This window comes from Neofelis nebulosa, chromosome 2 (genome assembly GCF_028018385.1).
Source record: "Neofelis nebulosa isolate mNeoNeb1 chromosome 2, mNeoNeb1.pri, whole genome shotgun sequence".
NCBI lineage: Eukaryota > Metazoa > Chordata > Mammalia > Carnivora > Felidae > Neofelis > Neofelis nebulosa.
This window is the reverse complement of record NC_080783.1, coordinates 110,555,989-110,573,972: the sequence shown is the minus strand read 5'-3', so window position 1 is coordinate 110,573,972 and position 17,984 is coordinate 110,555,989. Positions and strand designations below refer to the sequence as shown.

The following is a 17,984-nucleotide window of genomic DNA, read 5'->3' as shown; positions in this document are numbered from 1 at the left end:
CTTGTAAAGTCTAAGAATCTATTTTCCTATGGCAAAGTATACCATTGGCCAAAACTCAAGGAAAGGCAGAAACATTTGGATATAGAATAGATTTTATCCTTCAAGAAACATTTTATTCCTATCTTTTAAAGTGGTGATTAGTCATCAAATTTGCACATTGGAATTAATCAGTAGGGAAGCTTTTTCAGAATTCAAGTGCCAGTGTCTCACCTCAGTGATTCAGCATTCTCAGAAATGGCACCTCATCTTGCTTTAAAAAACATATAAGAAAATTTGAAATTCTTCTTTAGTATATTTTCACATATTTTGAACTAGAATGTTGAGTATGTATACAAAAGAAAAACTTACCCATTCTTTCTCCTGAGAAGTAAATTAGCAGATATCAAACAAATAAGATTCAAGTAGAGCATATAGAAAAGAGCAAGTAAGAAGAACAAAAGTATATTCAGGGCAAAGAGTGCAAGATTTATTTATTTATTTATTTATTTATTTATTTATTTATTTATTGTTTTTAATTTAGAGCATGATTGGGGGAGGGAGAGAGAGAATCCCAAGAGGTTCTGCACAGTGAGTGCAGAGCCCAATGCAGGGCTCAATCCAGCAGACTGTGAGATCATGACCTGAGCTGAAATCAAGAGTCAGAAGCTTAACCAACTGAGTTAGCCAGGCACCCTGCCCTCCCAAAAAAGGAAGATTCTAAAAAACACAATTGCAAGAACAGTAGATCGTTAGAACCAACATAGTCATGGAAACAAGGGCATCAGTCAAAAAATACTGTTAAAAGGCTTCTTTCAGCTGTGACCATACTCTTCCAGGGTTTGAGTCAGGAAATGTAGTAGAATGTATGTTAATTAGATGGCATATAATGTCCTTAATGTACTCTCCAACTAAGGCCTCCTAGTCATGAACTAAAGATCCTTTTAAAAATATTTAATAGTGGTTTTCATTTCAAACCATACCATAGTTTTTTTTGTTTTTTTGTTTTTTCCCCTTTTAGGGTTCAATTAAGGACCAACTAAAAGCATATGGAGCTCTTACTGAGAATGTGACTAGGAAATACACCCGTCAGATTCTGGAGGGTGTACACTATTTGCACAGTAATATGATTGTTCATAGAGATATCAAAGGTAAGTGATGAAGTATTTTTTAAGCATACAGTTATTTTTTTGTGTGAATCTAAATGAAACAGGTGATATGATTTAAGAAATTTAACATTTAAATTAATACGTCTACCTTTAAAATATCTTAGGAAAGCAATTCTGCTTTTTCACTGACTCTGTCGATATTCTGACCGATGTTCAGGTCTTCACAAGTGGGTAGCTCATCTGTCATGGTTCCAGAATCAATAAAGTTCAAATGATCATAAAAATGAGACCTTTCATACAGAGGAACATACATATATAGAACATAGGCATTAGAGTATAGCAGTTGAGAGTAGGGGCTCTGACACCAGATGGCCTGGTGCAAATTTGGGCATCATTGTGACCTTGGTCAAGACATATAATCTCTCTGTGCCTTAGTTCCTCATTTTTAAGGAGGATAATAATAGTGTCCAACTCATAGGAATTTTGTAAGAATTATAAATGAGTTACTTTATATAATATGCTTAAGACGTATATTTAGGAAACACTCAAATTAGGTGTGATGGTGATATGCTTTATGTTGAGATCATATTTAAAGCCATCGGGGTAGGTGTCACTATCTAGGGAGAGCATAAGAAGAGGGAAGAAGAGAGCCCAAGATGAGCTTTGATAATCTGTAACTCTGTTAAACTCTCTTTTTAAAACTCAGAAACCCAACTGTTTTCAGGGAGCAGGTACGTAAAGGAAGTGCATGACGTGAGACAAAAGCAGTTGGCAGAGATGTTTCAAATTATGAGAGTGCCTACAACTTTGTACTGCATAGCGTATCCAGAGGTCTGATTCTGTAAACACTGGGTTGTGGCCCACATTTAAAGATCACTTTATTTAATCGGTCAGTAAGAAACACACACACATGTGCAGTTGATCCTTGAACAACACAGGTTTGAACTGTGTGGGTCCACCTATTCGTGAATTTCTTTTTATAAACTGTGGTACTGTGAATGTATTTTACTTATGATTTTCTTAACATTTTCTTTTCTGTAGTTTACTTTATTGTAAGAATACAGTATATAATACATTTAATATGCAGAATATGTGTTAACTCTTCATGTTATCAGTAAGGTTTCCAGTCAACAGTAGGCTGTTAGTAGTTAAATTTTGGAGGAATCAAAAGTTATACGTGGATTTTCAACTGTGCCGGGGCAAGGGGTGCCCCTAACCCTTGTGTAGTTCAAAGGTCAACTGTGAATAATAAAAACACATTTTTATTGGTTTTTCTGGGGACATTTTTGAGCTATCGGGTATTTAGTTTCTTTCTGGTATATGTTACATCATAAATATGGCCATATTCAGGCCAAACGGAACATTCCTAACACGTTTCTGGTGACAGAGTAGAATCTGCTTCAGAATGCCCGAGCCAGATCGCTGGTATGGAGTGGAGCTTGCTAGTGTGTCTGGGAGGACGAGTACCTGCCTACTGATCTAAAAAGAAATAGTCTTTCACCTCAGTTGTCAAGTACAAAACCTGATAGCTTCAAGAACCATGTAGGGAGATTCTTTGATTGCAAATTATTCTATTAGGAATCACTTCTATTCAAGCCAGTTTCTCTTTAGTTTTCATAATGAGGAAAGGTAGAGGACCTGAGGGCAGCTACCCCTCAGTGGGTCCTCTTCTAACCTTGCCATTCCGGTAAATGAGGAGGCTGGAAGCAAGCAGATTTAAAAGCATTACAGGGCAAATAGGTTGATAAGAGAAAAGCAAGATATAAAACTGGATATGCAATGTCATTTTAAGTTTGCAAGATTAAAGTACAACCCAGGAGAACAATTTCCATATAATTAACAGTGATTATTTCAAAATGGCAGGATGAGTGATAATTGTTTTCTTTTCATACGTTTTACTTTCTGTATTTCCCAAGTTTTTATAATGTGCAGTTTTTATTTTTACTTTTATTTTTTTTAATTGTGCAATTTTTAAATGATGAGGGAAAAGGAAAGATAGTTGGTTGCTTTTAAAGTTTAAATCCATGAGTTCATAATGAAACTTAGGATAAAAACGAATTGATCATTGTTGCTAGGAACCAGCTCATTATTTTATAATCGGGTTCCTTTATTCTGCTTTTCTGTTACAAACTGTACTACAGAGGACCAAATAGTGGATGAAAGGAAACATCTTTATAGAAGTGTGTTGGCTAACAAATGAGAAAAGAATAATAGAATAGTATCATTTTGCAACCACTTAGGAATTAATAGATGTAAGCACTAAATATGAACAGTTGCTGACATCACTAAAACAAAGCCAGTCCAGCATTATGTACTTCCTATTTGTAGAATAATACATCATCATCCATGTAGGTGGTTCTGCAAAACAAAAAGCAAAACTGAACCTGAATCTGATCAAGCCTCTTAGATTCAGCTACGAATTATAGAACACATATAGCACAGATGCATATGTAGAATGACTCCTTGGGATGGAGACAGCAAGATCTGGACCATAAGGAAGCTATAGGCAAACAGTTCAGATTGTTCATAAATTACAAAGAAAAAAAGGGATTAGAGGGAACTTTAGATTAGGAAAGACTTAAAAGATCAGTGAGTCTCAATGTATGGACCTTATTTGGATTGATTTTTTTTAATGTTAAAAATAGCATATATTTAATAATATTAAAGAGTTACTGTCCATCCTCTTAGGTGTGATGAGAGTTTATATTTTAAAGATAGGTACTAAACTATTTGTTGATCCTGGTGTGTTGAATTTGCTTCAGATAATATGAGGGGGAGTAGCTAGCAGTATACGTACTGGTGGGGAAAGATTGTGGGTACTATATTCTTGTGTATGCTTTTGTGTGTTTGAAAAGTCTCCTTAAAAGCCTACTTCAAATGTACTTAAAATTAGCTTTAAAAAGTTGCAAAGTTATTTTGGTAGCTTGGCTACACAGTTTCTCCTCAGCATTCATAAGAATGGACATTGGTTCGTCATTGGTGATTACTCCATGGCTTTCCCAGTCTGTGTCCATGGCTCCCCCAGTCTGTGACCTGCCTGGGATTGTTCTTCCCATCTCATTGACAGTAAAAGCTGGCTGGTTTGTTGTCCTTCCTCTGGCTAATCATTTTATAGGGAGTGGCTTTTTTGACAGAATGTCTCTGCAAGTTTTGAGTGGTGGGAGATGTTAAATAGGCAGTGTGCTGTTTTTGAGGATCACTGGTGTCCTTATAGCACGCTTAGTCTCATGGCATATAGAGAATGGATCCTGGACCCTCCCCTGGAGAGAGGCTCTGGGGAGTCATTGCTGACTAGCTGGGGAGTTTTCTGGAAGAACAGAAAGACAAGTACAGAAGTCCATGGTGGGGAATACACAGTTTACATTCTCTCTCTTCTATAATGCGTATTTTCTCTACTGTTCACTCTCCTTCTTAGAGGCCATTAAAAAAAAAGGATAAAAGGACAAATAAGGAGTTTTTTTTTAATATAAAATATAGTTAAGGTAATGGAAGACTTAAAAAATGAAAATTGAAGTAAAGCTTAAAGATTAGAACAGATATGTTAATACAATAAATTGCTTATTTAAGAACATGTTATGGGGGTGCCTGGGTGGCTCAGTCGGTTAAGTGTCTGACTTCAGCTCAGGTCATGATCTCACGGTTTGTTAGTTTGAGCCCCGCATCAGACCCTGTACTGACAGCTCAGATCCTAGAGCCTTCTTCAGATTCTGTGTCTCCCTCTCTCTCTGCCCCTTCTCTGCTCATGCTTTGTCTCTCTTTCTCTCTCAAAAATAAACGAACATTAAAAAAAAAAATTAACAACAAAAAAAGAACATGTGTATTGAAGAAGCTAAAAATGAGAATAGAAATAATTTATATAAGACAGAAACCAGATCTACAATCCCCGAAGAAAGATTGAATTTTAAAATGATAAAGGGAAGAATAAAGAATAAGAATAAATTAACATAGCACCTAGATCTTGATTTCTGATACCATTCTCCACTAAAAGGAACCAGGGCTCCTTGGAGGAATGACTGATTCTAGGACTGGTGCAGGAAATACACAAGTTGAGCCAGGAGCACCTTTTAGTGCCAGAAAGTAAGAAAATGCTTTTAAATACCCACAAAACCCAAAACAAACAAGAACAAGTGATTCAGGGTATGGCCAAGGGACACAGGAGCCAATACAAAGAGCTCCCAATGGTCAAAGCTGGAACAACTTGAGCAAAAACATGATGCCATATTTGAGTATAACTCAGAGTATAAAATAAATATGTGTATTTATACACAAAAGAAAATATGTGTATTTATATAAATGAAGGGTTGAATGAATAAATGGGAGAGAGGAGACAAATGTCCCTTGCAGAATAATTACAAATAATTTATGTAGCTGGTCAGCCTTGAGCACCTTAACTGGGGATTGTGCATAGTGAGCGTCTTCCAAAGAGTGCGGTATGGAAACGGGGGAAGAGTAACTTTCAGTGTGGAACTCAGCAAACACTATCTCATGCCCCTTGAGCAAGAGCAATTTATAGTAAATACAATTAGAAGTTTATTATAAAAGTGAAATTTTAAAACAGCTCAAAGCTAACTTAGAGAAACTGAGAAATAAAATTAGTATAAAACAAAACCCAGTAAGTACTAAGAAAAACTGTAAAATGTCAGACAACTAACATTAAATTATAGTAGTGGGGAAAGTGCTAGAAATTGTTGATTATGAAGGTCCCCCCAGGAAGTCCCTGAGGAGGAGCTAGCTCCTCAGGGAGAGAAGCTGTAGCATGGGCTTCTCGCTTTGTTTCAGAGAAACTGGGGCCAAAAGCCTGCTGTTGCTTTCTGCATCCTTCTCTGAGCTTCACATTCTTAACTCTTTCCCCCTTTTTCTTTGTCATCCTCGCCTCCCACACACTCCAGTCCTTTTCAGTGGGCGAAGCTTTTTAGTTCCTGAAGTGTACAGAGCTGACTCTAAAAATTCAGTGTTTGTGCAGTAAGTCCTTAATGAGCCCTGGCTGTGTGACTGGCATCATGCCAGGTACTGCTCAGAAGACGAAAAGCATTTGGAGACAGACTGAAGAGTCTACTAAGTAATTCTCTACCATTGTTTTTTAAAAAATTTTAGGGGCACCTAAGTGGCTCAGTCGGTTAAGTGTCCGACTTCGCCTCAGGTTATGACCTCACGGTTTGTGAGTTTGAGCCCCGCGTCCAGCTCTGGGCTGACAGCTCAGGGCCTGGAGCCCGTTTCGGATTCTGTGTCTCCCTCTGTCTGCCCCTCTGCTGCTTGCGCTCTGTCTCTCGCATTGTCTCAAAAATAAATAAACATTAAAAAAAAATGAAAAAAAATTTTTAAACAGCCAATAAAAATAATGAATTGAGGATGTTTTTGTATTTTTAGGTGCAAATATTCTGCGAGATTCAACAGGCAACGTCAAACTGGGAGATTTTGGGGCCAGCAAACGACTTCAAACCATTTGTCTTTCGGGGACAGGGATGAAGTCTGTCACAGGCACACCATACTGGATGAGCCCTGAAGTAATTAGTGGAGAAGGCTATGGCAGAAAAGCAGACATCTGGTAGGTTTTGATGCTAGTTTTGCCTGAAAACACTTACCTTCTTACATAATTCCACCTAAAATGGAAATTACTGAGCCAGACTTAGATAATCTTTTGTACTTTTAAATCAGATGTCAGGAAGGGTGCCTGGGTGACTCAGTCGTTAAGCTCTAGACTTCGGCTCAGGTCATGATCGCACTGTTTGTGGGTTCAAGCCCCACATCGGGCTCTGTGCTCACAGCTCAGAGCCTGGAACCTGCTTTGGATTCTGTGTCTCCCTCTCTCTTGGCCCCTCCCATGTTTATGCTCTGTCTCTGTCTCTCAATAATAAAGAAACGTTAACAATTTTTTTTAAAAATCAGATGTCAGGATTACAAGGATTACTATCATTTTCATTTTGCTTTTTTTTTTTTTAATGTTTATTTATTTTTGAAGGAGAGAGAGACAGAGTGTGAGCGGGGGAGGGGCAGAGAGAGAGAGAGGGAGACACAGAATCTGAAGCAGGCTCCAGGCTCTGGGCTGTCAGCACAGAGCCCAATGCGGGGGCTCAAACTCACAAGCTATGAGATCATGACCTGAGCTGAAGCTGGACGCCCAACTGACTGAGCCACCCAGGTGCCCCTTCATTTTGCTTCTTTGTGGCTTAATAATTAAACAAAAGGAGTTTTTGAACCTGTTTTCCTTTCTTTAGACAGGATTTCATCTAAAGCAGATTTCAGCATTAGAAAACTATCTTCATTTTATTTCCCTGAAGATCTTTGAAAGTTATTAACCTTTTTTGCTAGTATCTTGTAATTCAGTTAATCTTTAGTTTTTTAATAATTTTAAGTGAGAACATAAAATGGTTATTTTCTATTTCTCACTGAGAAAAGTAGTTTAATAGATTAATCATTTTAGGCACCTAAAGACAAATAGTTTCTTTTTTTTATTCTTTTTATTTTTATTAAAAAGATTTTTTTTAATGTATGTTTATTTTTGAGAGACAGAGCACAAGTGAGGGAGGGGCAGAGAGAGAGGGAGGCATGGAATCCAAAACAGGCTCCAGGCTCTGAGCTGTCAGCACAGAGTCTGATGTGGTGCTCAAACTCATGAACTGTGAGATCATGACCTGAAGTCCAGCGCTTAACCAACTGAGCCACCCAGGTGCCCCAAGGCAAACAGAATTTCTTTTTTTTTTTTCAACGTTTTTTTTTTTTTAATTTATTTTTGGGACAGAGAGAGACATAGCATGAACGGGGGAGGGGCAGAGAGAGAGGGAGACACAGAATCGGAAACAGGCTCCAGGCTCCGAGCCATCAGCCCAGAGCCTGACGCGGGGCTCGAACTCACGGACCGCGAGATCGTGACCTGGCTGAAGTCGGACGCTTAACCGACTGTGCCACCCAGGCGCCCCCAGAATTTCTAATGTTTGTGTCCTTTGTAAGACAAAAGTAATATTTAATAATCAGGTTAGAGAATTATATAATATCAAGCAAAAATTATAAAATTAATAATGTTCTCTGCCTAACCATTTGAATTAGCCCTTATTGTGGTTTATTTTCATTGATTTTACCTTTAAATTTTAGTTTTATATAATTATAATCCTTCAATGAAACTTTAAACTTGAAGTCAAGTTGTATTTAAATGTATATGGACTTCAGTCCTGTTTCTCGTGTCATTAAGTGACTTTCCTTCATGGTGATACTGTTTGTGTAATTTTTTTTTTCTAGGAGTGTGGGCTGTACTGTGGTGGAAATGCTAACTGAAAAGCCTCCTTGGGCAGAATTTGAAGCTATGGCTGCCATCTTTAAAATTGCCACTCAGCCAACAAACCCAAAGCTGCCACCTCATGTCTCAGACTATACTCGAGATTTCCTCAAACGGATCTTTATAGAGGCCAAACTGAGACCTTCAGCTGATGAACTATTAAGGCACATGTTTGTGCATTATCACTAGCAGCCGGTACCTCTACTGTGCCTCTACCCAGCTCCCATCAATTCATTCACCTTCTCTCTGACTGCACTTTTCTTTTTTATAAAAAAGAGAGATGGGGAGAAAAAGACAAGAGGGAAAGTATTTCTCTTGATTCTTGGTTAAGTTTGTTTAATAATAGTAACCTAAATTTTTTATATTTAATCTTTTTTTTCCCTTTCCAGAACTTGAAACTCCTTTTTTTTTTTTTAATTTTTTATAATGTACTGATGTGGTTCAGAGAGATAAAAGCACTTTAGTACATAGTCACTCTTTTTAGTACAAACAAATCATTTAAAATACCTAAAGATTGTAGAGTCTTTCCCTGCGTCACTGACCGATTGATTCGTGGTGATTGGGGAGACATGAAAAACAAGGAGAAGAAAATGATGTATGATTTGTAGTTTTTAGTGATAGTATTTAAAATAGATCCTCATTTGTGGGGTTGAGCCCTAAACTTGAGTTTAGGGTAGGTACTCAACTTAAAGAATATAGGTTCCTTCTTATATCTGTATTCTTTAGATCCTAACCTCTGTCTACCAAGCTTTTTGCTCAGTAGGAATCTCGATAGAAAATATGAATCTCTAAGAGGTATGTTTATTTGTTAATTCTAACCAGTATAATAAGCAAATACACTATAATAGATCCATGTTACTGGAATCTGTAAACCTTGAGGGATAGCTTTCTGCTTAAAAAAAAAACAAAAAAACAAAAAAAAAAACAAAAAAAAAAAACCCGGTACTATTTTAGTTTAAAGCAGATATGGGAAGTCAGTGAGCAAATCCAAATTAAACGGCAAAAAAAGATTGCTCTATATCAGCATGCGAGCGGATGAAACCACATTTGCCAGTCAAAAGAAATAAGGAAAAGAAGAACTAAATATTGTTTAGTATATTTGCAACTGTGTTCTTTATCAGAGGTAGACAGTCCCAAAATTAAGGGAAAAAAGAAATAATCAAAATCATGTATACTGTATTTCCCTGTTTCTAGCTCCTGATTCCCCATGGATAACATTCTTTGGGAACTAAGAATTTAACTTGGAGTATCATGTGTTACAGCTAGTGTCATGAGATAAAATCCTTGTTCTTGGGATCACAGAATACTAAAGCACCAAAAAATAGTTACCATGTAAAATAGTGGTTCTCACGTGTCAGATGAGGTTACTTTTGCTTTGCATTTGGCAGTGCCCAGAGATGATTTTTCCTGTCACAACTAGAAGGATGTTAGTGGCATCTGGTGTCCCAAAGCCAGGGACGCTGCCAAACAAACTACACTGTACAATACAAGTACAGCAACCCTGTTCCCCAAGTAAAGAACTATCCTGCCTAAAATGTTAAAAGTGCTGAAGTTGAGAACCCGGATGCAAAGACCAGCCCCAGTTATAAACTGAAAACAGCCATTTGCAGAGCAGGGTCCTTGCAAAAAGTAAATTTCAGAGAGAAAGTGATGCGCAGTGCATGATGAGGGTTTTACAAGAGCAGATGCCACTACTTTAAGTCAAGGGTGAGCAATCTCAACAAACATCAGATAGCAATTCTTTCCTTACCAGCTGCATATTACACCAAAACCAGTACCTTCCATTGTAGAAACAAAATGAATTTAAACACAGAACCTGTTAAACCCTGTATGTATTCTTTCCTCAAAAGTCAGTTCATAATTGTGAGAAAAGCAAAGCATATCAGAAAAGAGTATTAACTATTTTATGGGAAGGTTTAAGGTATTTCTAGTACAGCGTATCCCCTAAGAGCAAGGGCATCCAGTGGAAAGAGGCAGCTGGGAAACTCCCACTAGCTCTAATGGACTTATGCTACTGAAAAATATCAATAACATCAGTAATTTGGCTACTTGCGATTTTTTCAGCATATTAAAGCAAGTGCTAAGTGCTTTATTTTTAAAGGTTAGAAAATAGTCTTTCTGGAGGCCCTAAATGTGTTGCCTTTTATAGGGTTCATAAGGAGCTCTGGTATTTTATTCTCTGCTTAAAGGTATGCTCTTCTAGGGACTCTTTTAAATTACTTTGTTTCTGAAGATAGGTAGATCTTGGTTTCCTATATCAAGGTCCTATCTGGCCTTTTCTGTAGGAATATTTGAAATACCACTAGCTAGGCTGAGAAAAAAGTCAAAGCACAAATATGCTTGTCAAAGTTTCTCCCATACCCTCATAATCAAAGGAAGCAGCTTACAAAGAAGAATATGAATTAGTGGCCCTTCCCCTGGAAAATCAACTGCCAAATCTTGTGCTATAAACATAGTAACCAAGGATGTGGATCTATTATAATTTCTTTATCTTTTATGAGTGAAGGCATCTCTTCTGCTTGAGCAAGATGGTATCTGGACCAGTGGGCTTTTCCTTCATTCCTTTGTCTTGTGTAGTCTTGATTTCCTTTGGGCTCATTTTTGGTCTGTCAGGGTAACCAGCAGTGTAGAATATGAGACAGATGCTCTTTAGAGAGAAATCTTGGGGGACTGTGAAACCCAAAGCAAAATCATTTGCTTTCTTCAGTCTCTTTTTTCTTCTCTAAGTGCCATAGAAAATAAATTCACCTGAAAAGAATTACTGCTTTAACACTGCTGCAGAAGACCTTTGTTTTATAAGGAAAATGTGGGAAAGTATCGTTCTTTATGTAAAGACTTTAAAATAGACTAATAGTTTACAGAATTGCTATATAAAATGTGATGTGAATTTATTTCAAACAAGTTGTAAAGGTACCAAAACCACAATAAAAGTTAATATATTATACAAAAACTACTAGAACAAAAAAGCTTGAAGTGGGATGAGGTGTGAAAGACCAAAAGTAAATTAAAAAAAAAAAAAATTTAAAAGAACCTCGCCCCCCCCCATTAGGGGCAGTTAAATATAACACTCCAATTTTTTCTTTCTAATAATGGTATGGATCAACAAATGAAATTTGAACTTTTAAAGATGACTCAATGTATTTTGTTTTTTAAATGCACAACTGATTCTTCTATACTGTAATATTTCTTTGCTGAGGCTGGAAAATGGCCAGACTGCTGACTTTGTGCCTTTAAAATGTGTTCTGCTTTGATAGTGGCAGACTTTTTGGTGCTGGAGAAGATTCACTAGCAGTCTTATATGTGCTTTTCAGGAAATATCTTTCTACGTAGGCCTTGAGAGATTCAAAATGGCATGACTTAGGCTTGGACCAAATACAAGATCTTTTACATTGCAAACAAACTGTACTGAATAAAAGGGTTAAAAAACATCACAATGACTAATGGAAATTTTGATGGTAATTCTTTAAAATGTATTTAAAAGTATACAGACTTTGAAATTTTCAGTATGAATATCTTGAAAATTTTTCAATTTTTCTCATTTATAAAACATGTTTCTAACTTGAAAATGCCTTAGAAAGTTCTCAAAGGCAGTCAACCTTACATAATTTCTATGAGATTGGAATGTTAATGCATAGACAGAAATATAAAAGAAAATGAAAACTTGAATTGGCTTTCACATGAGGGAGGCTTTATTTTATTACCAATAGAAAGTACATGAAGAAGGTGGAATTATTTCGTTAATAGCTCTCTGCTGCTTTAGCTTTTATATATGTCAGGTGTGGTCTGTAGTACTTCTGAGATGGAATTGTTATAAGATATGTGAAGACACTAAGAAAATCAAATCTGAATAGTTTATAGGGATGACCAAGCTTGGGTGCAAAAGCCAAGATGTTCGTCAGATGCAGATTGACCCACAGAAGAGCTCTGTGCCAATGGTTTCATTTGGGGTCTAGAGACCAGTAGCTGGATACACAGTCACCTGGTGTCAATCAAATATAGGAATCTATCAATTTCTTTTAAAGAGGGTGAGTCTTTTTCACTTGCTTATTCAATAATTGTGGTTTATTATGTCAGGTACTAGATTAACTTATCCCTTAAGTAGGTCACAGTCTAGGAGGAAACATGGGCAAATGGATTCTTATTTTATGGCATACCCTAACTCTGAAAGTTTAGCACTGATTTTTTAAAATTCTTTTTTCTTTAAATGTTTACTTATTTATTTTGAGAGAGAGGGAGTGGGAGAGGGGCAGAGAGAGGAGAGAGCAAGCTTCCCAAGCGGGCTCCGCAGTGTCAGTGCGTAGCCCATCGTGGGGCTGGAACTCACAAACTATGAGATCATGGCCTGAGTTGAAATCGAATCGGAAATCAAGAGTTGGGCACTTTACCAGTTAACCTACCCAGGTGCCCCCAGCAGTGATGTTTTAAAATGCTGTTGTTTTTTATGAAATGAGGGGAAAGCAATTTTGGGTAATCTGGCTGTTACAAACTAAAATGTCATTAACAGAGATTAAAAGTATCCCCAAATTGGAGGGACCCTCTGGGGTCAGGCGGCCTCTTTCTCAGAACTCCCTCTTATATAAAAGTTCAGTACCTACTCAATTCCCGTGATGAGGGGCATAAATTCCATAGGTTTTTTTCCCTGCTTTTTCTTTCAAAGAGAAAATAAATTTTTTTTTTTAGTCTAAACTATTAAAATGCCCAAAACATTTGATAGAAATTGAATCCTGTCAACAGTGTTACATATGCCAGGATCAGGACAGTGTCTTGAGACCTCATTATTTTATATTAAGTTTGGCCTTTTTACAGATGTAATGTTCGTATTTATTTGAATTTTAAGATTGATTAACTGTTAACGAAAAGCAATTTAATTGTTCATTTTTGGTAGTGCCTTTTTCTCTGTATGCCTTAATTTTATTTTATATCAGTAATAATTCAAGTTACCCACCGAAATGAAGGTTTTTCCAAAATCAGTAGGCTTCAAGAGTTCATTTGGCCTTGGGACTGTATATTGACCCTTAAATCTTTCTTAATGCCTGCTTCCTCCTACCCTTTTCTACCTCTTTTTATTTTACATATATATATGTACATATTTTACATCTATATATGTTAGAAGAGAAACATTAGCGTTAGTCTATGATAGACAAAGTGCAGTCTCCACTAGACCTGAATGCCTACGATAAGGATAGAAAGAGGTATTCTAATTCTAAAGAGACATAGCAAATTTTTTTGCAGGTTGGTAACTTGACTGTCAGTCACATTGGCACTGTCCAAATTCTTTGTATATCATGGTTCAATGATGATTTTCATAGCAGGGCTAGAATGGTTAATTTTGCCCTAAAGAGGTGATTTAAATGGTTTACAAATGTTAAGGCAATGAGACTTAGGGCAATGCGCAAGGAATCCAGGGATAGCAGTTCTGATCCTTACTTTTAATTAACATTTTGACTAAAAACTCTTACTTTTCTGTGAAGAGAGAGACTGTGTGTGTGTGTGTGTGTGTGTGTGTGTGTGTGTGTGTCTGTGTGCACGTGGGAGTTGGGGCAGGGCTGGGAAGGAGGGAAAGGTATGAATGTTCAACTAGATTAGTCTCCGTTCTTAGAAGAACTGAAAAGTGTATGACCTACTGATGTGGGTGAGTGTAATTGTCTTCAGGTAGGAACGCCAGCATATTTTCCACAAGTAGCTAGTACAAGTGATTGTTTAATAAAGATATTTATTGTAAATTGCCAAGCTTTTGGTTGGTAAAAGTAGATTAAAATTGAATTTGTGTGTGTGTATAATAGCTTATATATAATTCTGAAATAGAAAATAATTGATTTTGCATAGTTCTTCATGAGCTCTTTGGAATAGAAATTCTTCCAGACATTATGAAAACAAGCTTCCTTAGCTTACCAAGTATTCAAAAGGAAATTGTCTTATACCTCTTTTTGGTTGGCTGAGAAGGCGTGCTGTGAAGCCACTGTTCCTACTTCTTAGTTGCTTTAGCTTTGCTTTGACTTCTGCCATGGTCTGGACAGTATGCCATAGTGGAGGTGGAAAGTATCAGGGCCAACCATCTCTCCATACTCACCTGTCAGAGCTGTAGATGGTGATGAGCTCTCAGGGGAGTCTAGAGAATCTTCTCTTGGTGATAGAGCAGACATGGTTCAGTCTCAGAAAGTTGAGGGAGGAGTCATAGCTAAAGAAAAGAATACATTTTTATTTGTTGCCTGTATACAGTCTCATGTAAGTCTTCATATTTTTCATAATTATGCATTTTAATTGATAGTAGTATGATACTTTAGTTTATAATGGCAAAGGCATCTAGTCAGTGAGTACTGTTATTCCCTATGCCTGATGACTCCTTGTTTGTATTCACAATCTGTATTATCAGAATCACTTTAAACCAAAGCTTTTATATTCCCTGCACACATAGCCAAAATGATGATCACTGTTACTTCTGCCCACCTGTAAGCTAATAGTATAATTGTGATAAAGCAGGTACTTGTAGAATTTGTATCTCAATCTATCCTTCAAGTAAAAAGACAGGTGCTCAGTATTTGCATTTAGACATACAGAACTTACTTCAACTATTATGGAACTATATAAACATTACAAACTTGAGCTTGTACATGTGCCAATCTTATTGTCATTTGACCATAGATGCATATACGTATACGTTGACATGTGATGCCTCAGGTTGGTGGCATACTTTCTTCCTTGTGTCTTAACATTTATGAACTTGTGTTTGACTTGAGGGGCTTTTAAGAAAGCTGTGAAGAAAAGTAGGTTATGGGCTGACGTCTGCTTTGTGCCATAGACATTTTGGAACATAAGGAAGAGCCTGCTCTCCAGTATACGTGCAGAATTCGTCCCCAGATAAGGATTTCTTAGTCCCTTTATGCCAGTCGAGAATGGTAAAGTTTGTGACTAAACTGAAAAGCACTTTTGTGTTCCTTTATATTTTTTTAGAATTAAAAAAAAAAAAGAAAAGAAAACATGTAACTAGTGGTGATTTTAGCGTATGTATTACTTGGAGGGGAGAGAGAAGTAACAGAGTCCCATCTTAAGCTCTATTAGATACTTAGGCTCCAAAATGGATTTGACATATTCTAATTTTTCCAAAGACTTTTCCACCTGGAATAGGAAGAGAGAGCTAGTGGAAACATTTGAGCTGGAAAGGCTTATGGGCAAAGGAAAGTGGGCCAAACCCTTGCAATATACCCTGTTCAAGTGCAAGTACAGTGTCTACAGATAAGAATACTTCTTTAAAAACAAACAGTTGTTTGTAATACAATCTTAATTAGTAAGTAAAAGGTTTACATTTTTTCTATTGCTATTGGTTTTAAAATTTGCTAGCCTGCATTCTGAAATATTATAAGAGTTAATACCAAAAATACTTTTAATGTCTGACATCTCTTACATTTCACATGGTTCTTTTTATTCAAGTATCATTGTAAATAAAAGTAAACTTGGATAAATTTGAGAATAAACTTTTAATTGTTGCAAACTATGATTATCAATTTGTAAATTTACCCTTTGACCTAATGTACATTTTTTAATGTAGCCATTAAATTGTCTATATTTAATCTATTAGTTTCTCTCTGTAAACGTTTTTAATCTCAGTTGAATGCTGGGCAGTTTATAATTATGTACAAAGGTGTTTTTTTCCTATCAAAGTTGACTTTTGCACATTTTTGGAAATGTTTAATTTGTACACTGATTTACTACTCTGACCAATAATTGTTGATGGGTGTATGAGTATCATGAATGCGTGCATTGAACTACTGTCTGTGTCTTTATGTTTTAACTTCTTTCAAGATGTAGCCATCAGTAACTGCACTGCTATTACTGACTTAAATGGACTTTCTTGCTTTTACAAAGTATACTTATCTATGGTTCTATCTTTGTTGGAGAACTCAGGAGTTCAACATCGCTTTCTGATTTTATATGTATTCTAAAATCATGACTAAGTTGAAAGTATGCTTGTAACTCTGTGTATCAGGGGATGTGTGTGTGGAGATGTCTTTTTCTGTCTGTAGGCACATGTATATATCCCAGTAATTTCTTATTTTCATTTTATTTCTACATTTTTATGAACTTGTTTTATATGCGTACTGTTTAGTTAGAATAATTAAATATATATAAAAGCTTTGTGAGAGATTATTTACTATATGAATATATTTTCAGCTGGCTGATCAAAAATATTTTTTTAATTTTGTTTTTAACCATTTAAAATGTATTTGTATTTCCAGAATTGGATGCAAATTTACTTAGATATCAATTAAAATACTCTTGCAAGGAAGGGAATTGAATTCTCCTGTGAGAATTCTTTGAAATGCAAATTAAGAGGAAAACTAGGTTTTAAAGCAGTAGCAAGAACACTGTCCACAAAATGGCCTTTGAATCCTCAAAGCTATGAAAAAATGTGAGAAACTAAATTGTCTTGAAGAGATGTCAAGATTTTTTATAGCTGCAGTTGCTGTTGGCCTGTCCTGTTGTTTTTGGGTATTTTCCTGTATTCTACCCTAAAGATTTAAACTTTTAGTTTTTCTCTTACTGGGCAAAATCAGACCGCATTTATAAAACAGTACATTGACATATTGTGATCCTCTGTAATTGACTATAAATTGGTTTAGAAAAGTTTGAACATACATTGTTGTGTCTTTAGTGTACTGTGTATTTTAAGTAACTGGCAGAAAAAGAATTGGAAATTAAATTTCCAATCTGACAATGTTATTGTACTTAAGGAAAGCCTTGTTTTTAATATGCGGTACCACGTAAAAATTATTTGTATTAGGAATAAAGTCCACTGTTGAAGTTGAATGTCACTAAACGTATTATGTTACAAGGAGCCGGTATGATTAGAAAAACCTACCAGAAGCCAGATACAGTGTGGTATGTGCCACATTTCATGCACATTTTGACTTTGTGTTGTTCATTCGAAATTGTGCTTGTAAAAATGTATAAAATTTCTGAGTTTTACAATTTTTATGTACTTATTTTTTCTTGCTGGTAAATAGCTTTTTTTTTGAAATCTAATGTGAAAGGAAACCATGTTTATATTTTGTTAGTGATCAATGACTTTGTTTATATGGAAATTTGTATATTGTTGGCTCACATCTTTGTTTAGATTTCTTGTGCATGAAGGCCTGCAATAATTAGCACAATGAAAATTGCTTTTTCTTACATGTTAGTTCATTTTTTTGAAAGATTGTGGTGCAAAGGCTTACTCTGAGTAACCTTCTGGACTTTGGAATGAATATAAATGAATGGCACTTTGAGTGTTAATAAAGCTGATATTTATTTCCACTGTGATTGATTGTCCAGATCTGTTCTTGACACAGTGTGTTCTCAATTGTCCCTCCTTTGCCTGAGTTGATCACTCTCTAGGACACCAACCACAGACTGACCTGGAAAACATTGCAATTAATCTTCCCCTGGATAGATCTGTAATGTCCTACCTAACATGCTCTGGCATGTCTTTTAATGGACACTTCAATTCTCGAAATCAGAAATTAACAGTGACTAAAAACAAAAACAAAGCTTACTACCAGAGTGTAAGGAATGGACACTCCCACAGTACTAAAGATCATTTACATTAATACCTTCATATAGAGGCAACTTAGTGATGCAAGTCAAAAACCTCA

At 36.2% G+C, this 17,984-nt stretch overlaps 1 protein-coding gene across 1 annotated transcript in view; it reads left to right on the top strand.

The window, feature by feature from the left end:
- MAP3K2 (mitogen-activated protein kinase kinase kinase 2) overlaps positions 1–17,652 on the top strand; it is a 100,333-nt gene extending 82,681 nt beyond the window's left edge. Inside the window, exons 15-17 of the mRNA XM_058715625.1 lie at positions 998–1,127; positions 6,453–6,630; positions 8,319–17,652. Coding sequence (XP_058571608.1) covers positions 998–1,127; positions 6,453–6,630; positions 8,319–8,544 — 534 coding nt within the window. The 3' untranslated portion in view covers positions 8,545–17,652. The remainder of the gene's footprint in view (positions 1–997; positions 1,128–6,452; positions 6,631–8,318) is intronic.
- Positions 17,653–17,984: the final 332 nt, after the last annotated feature.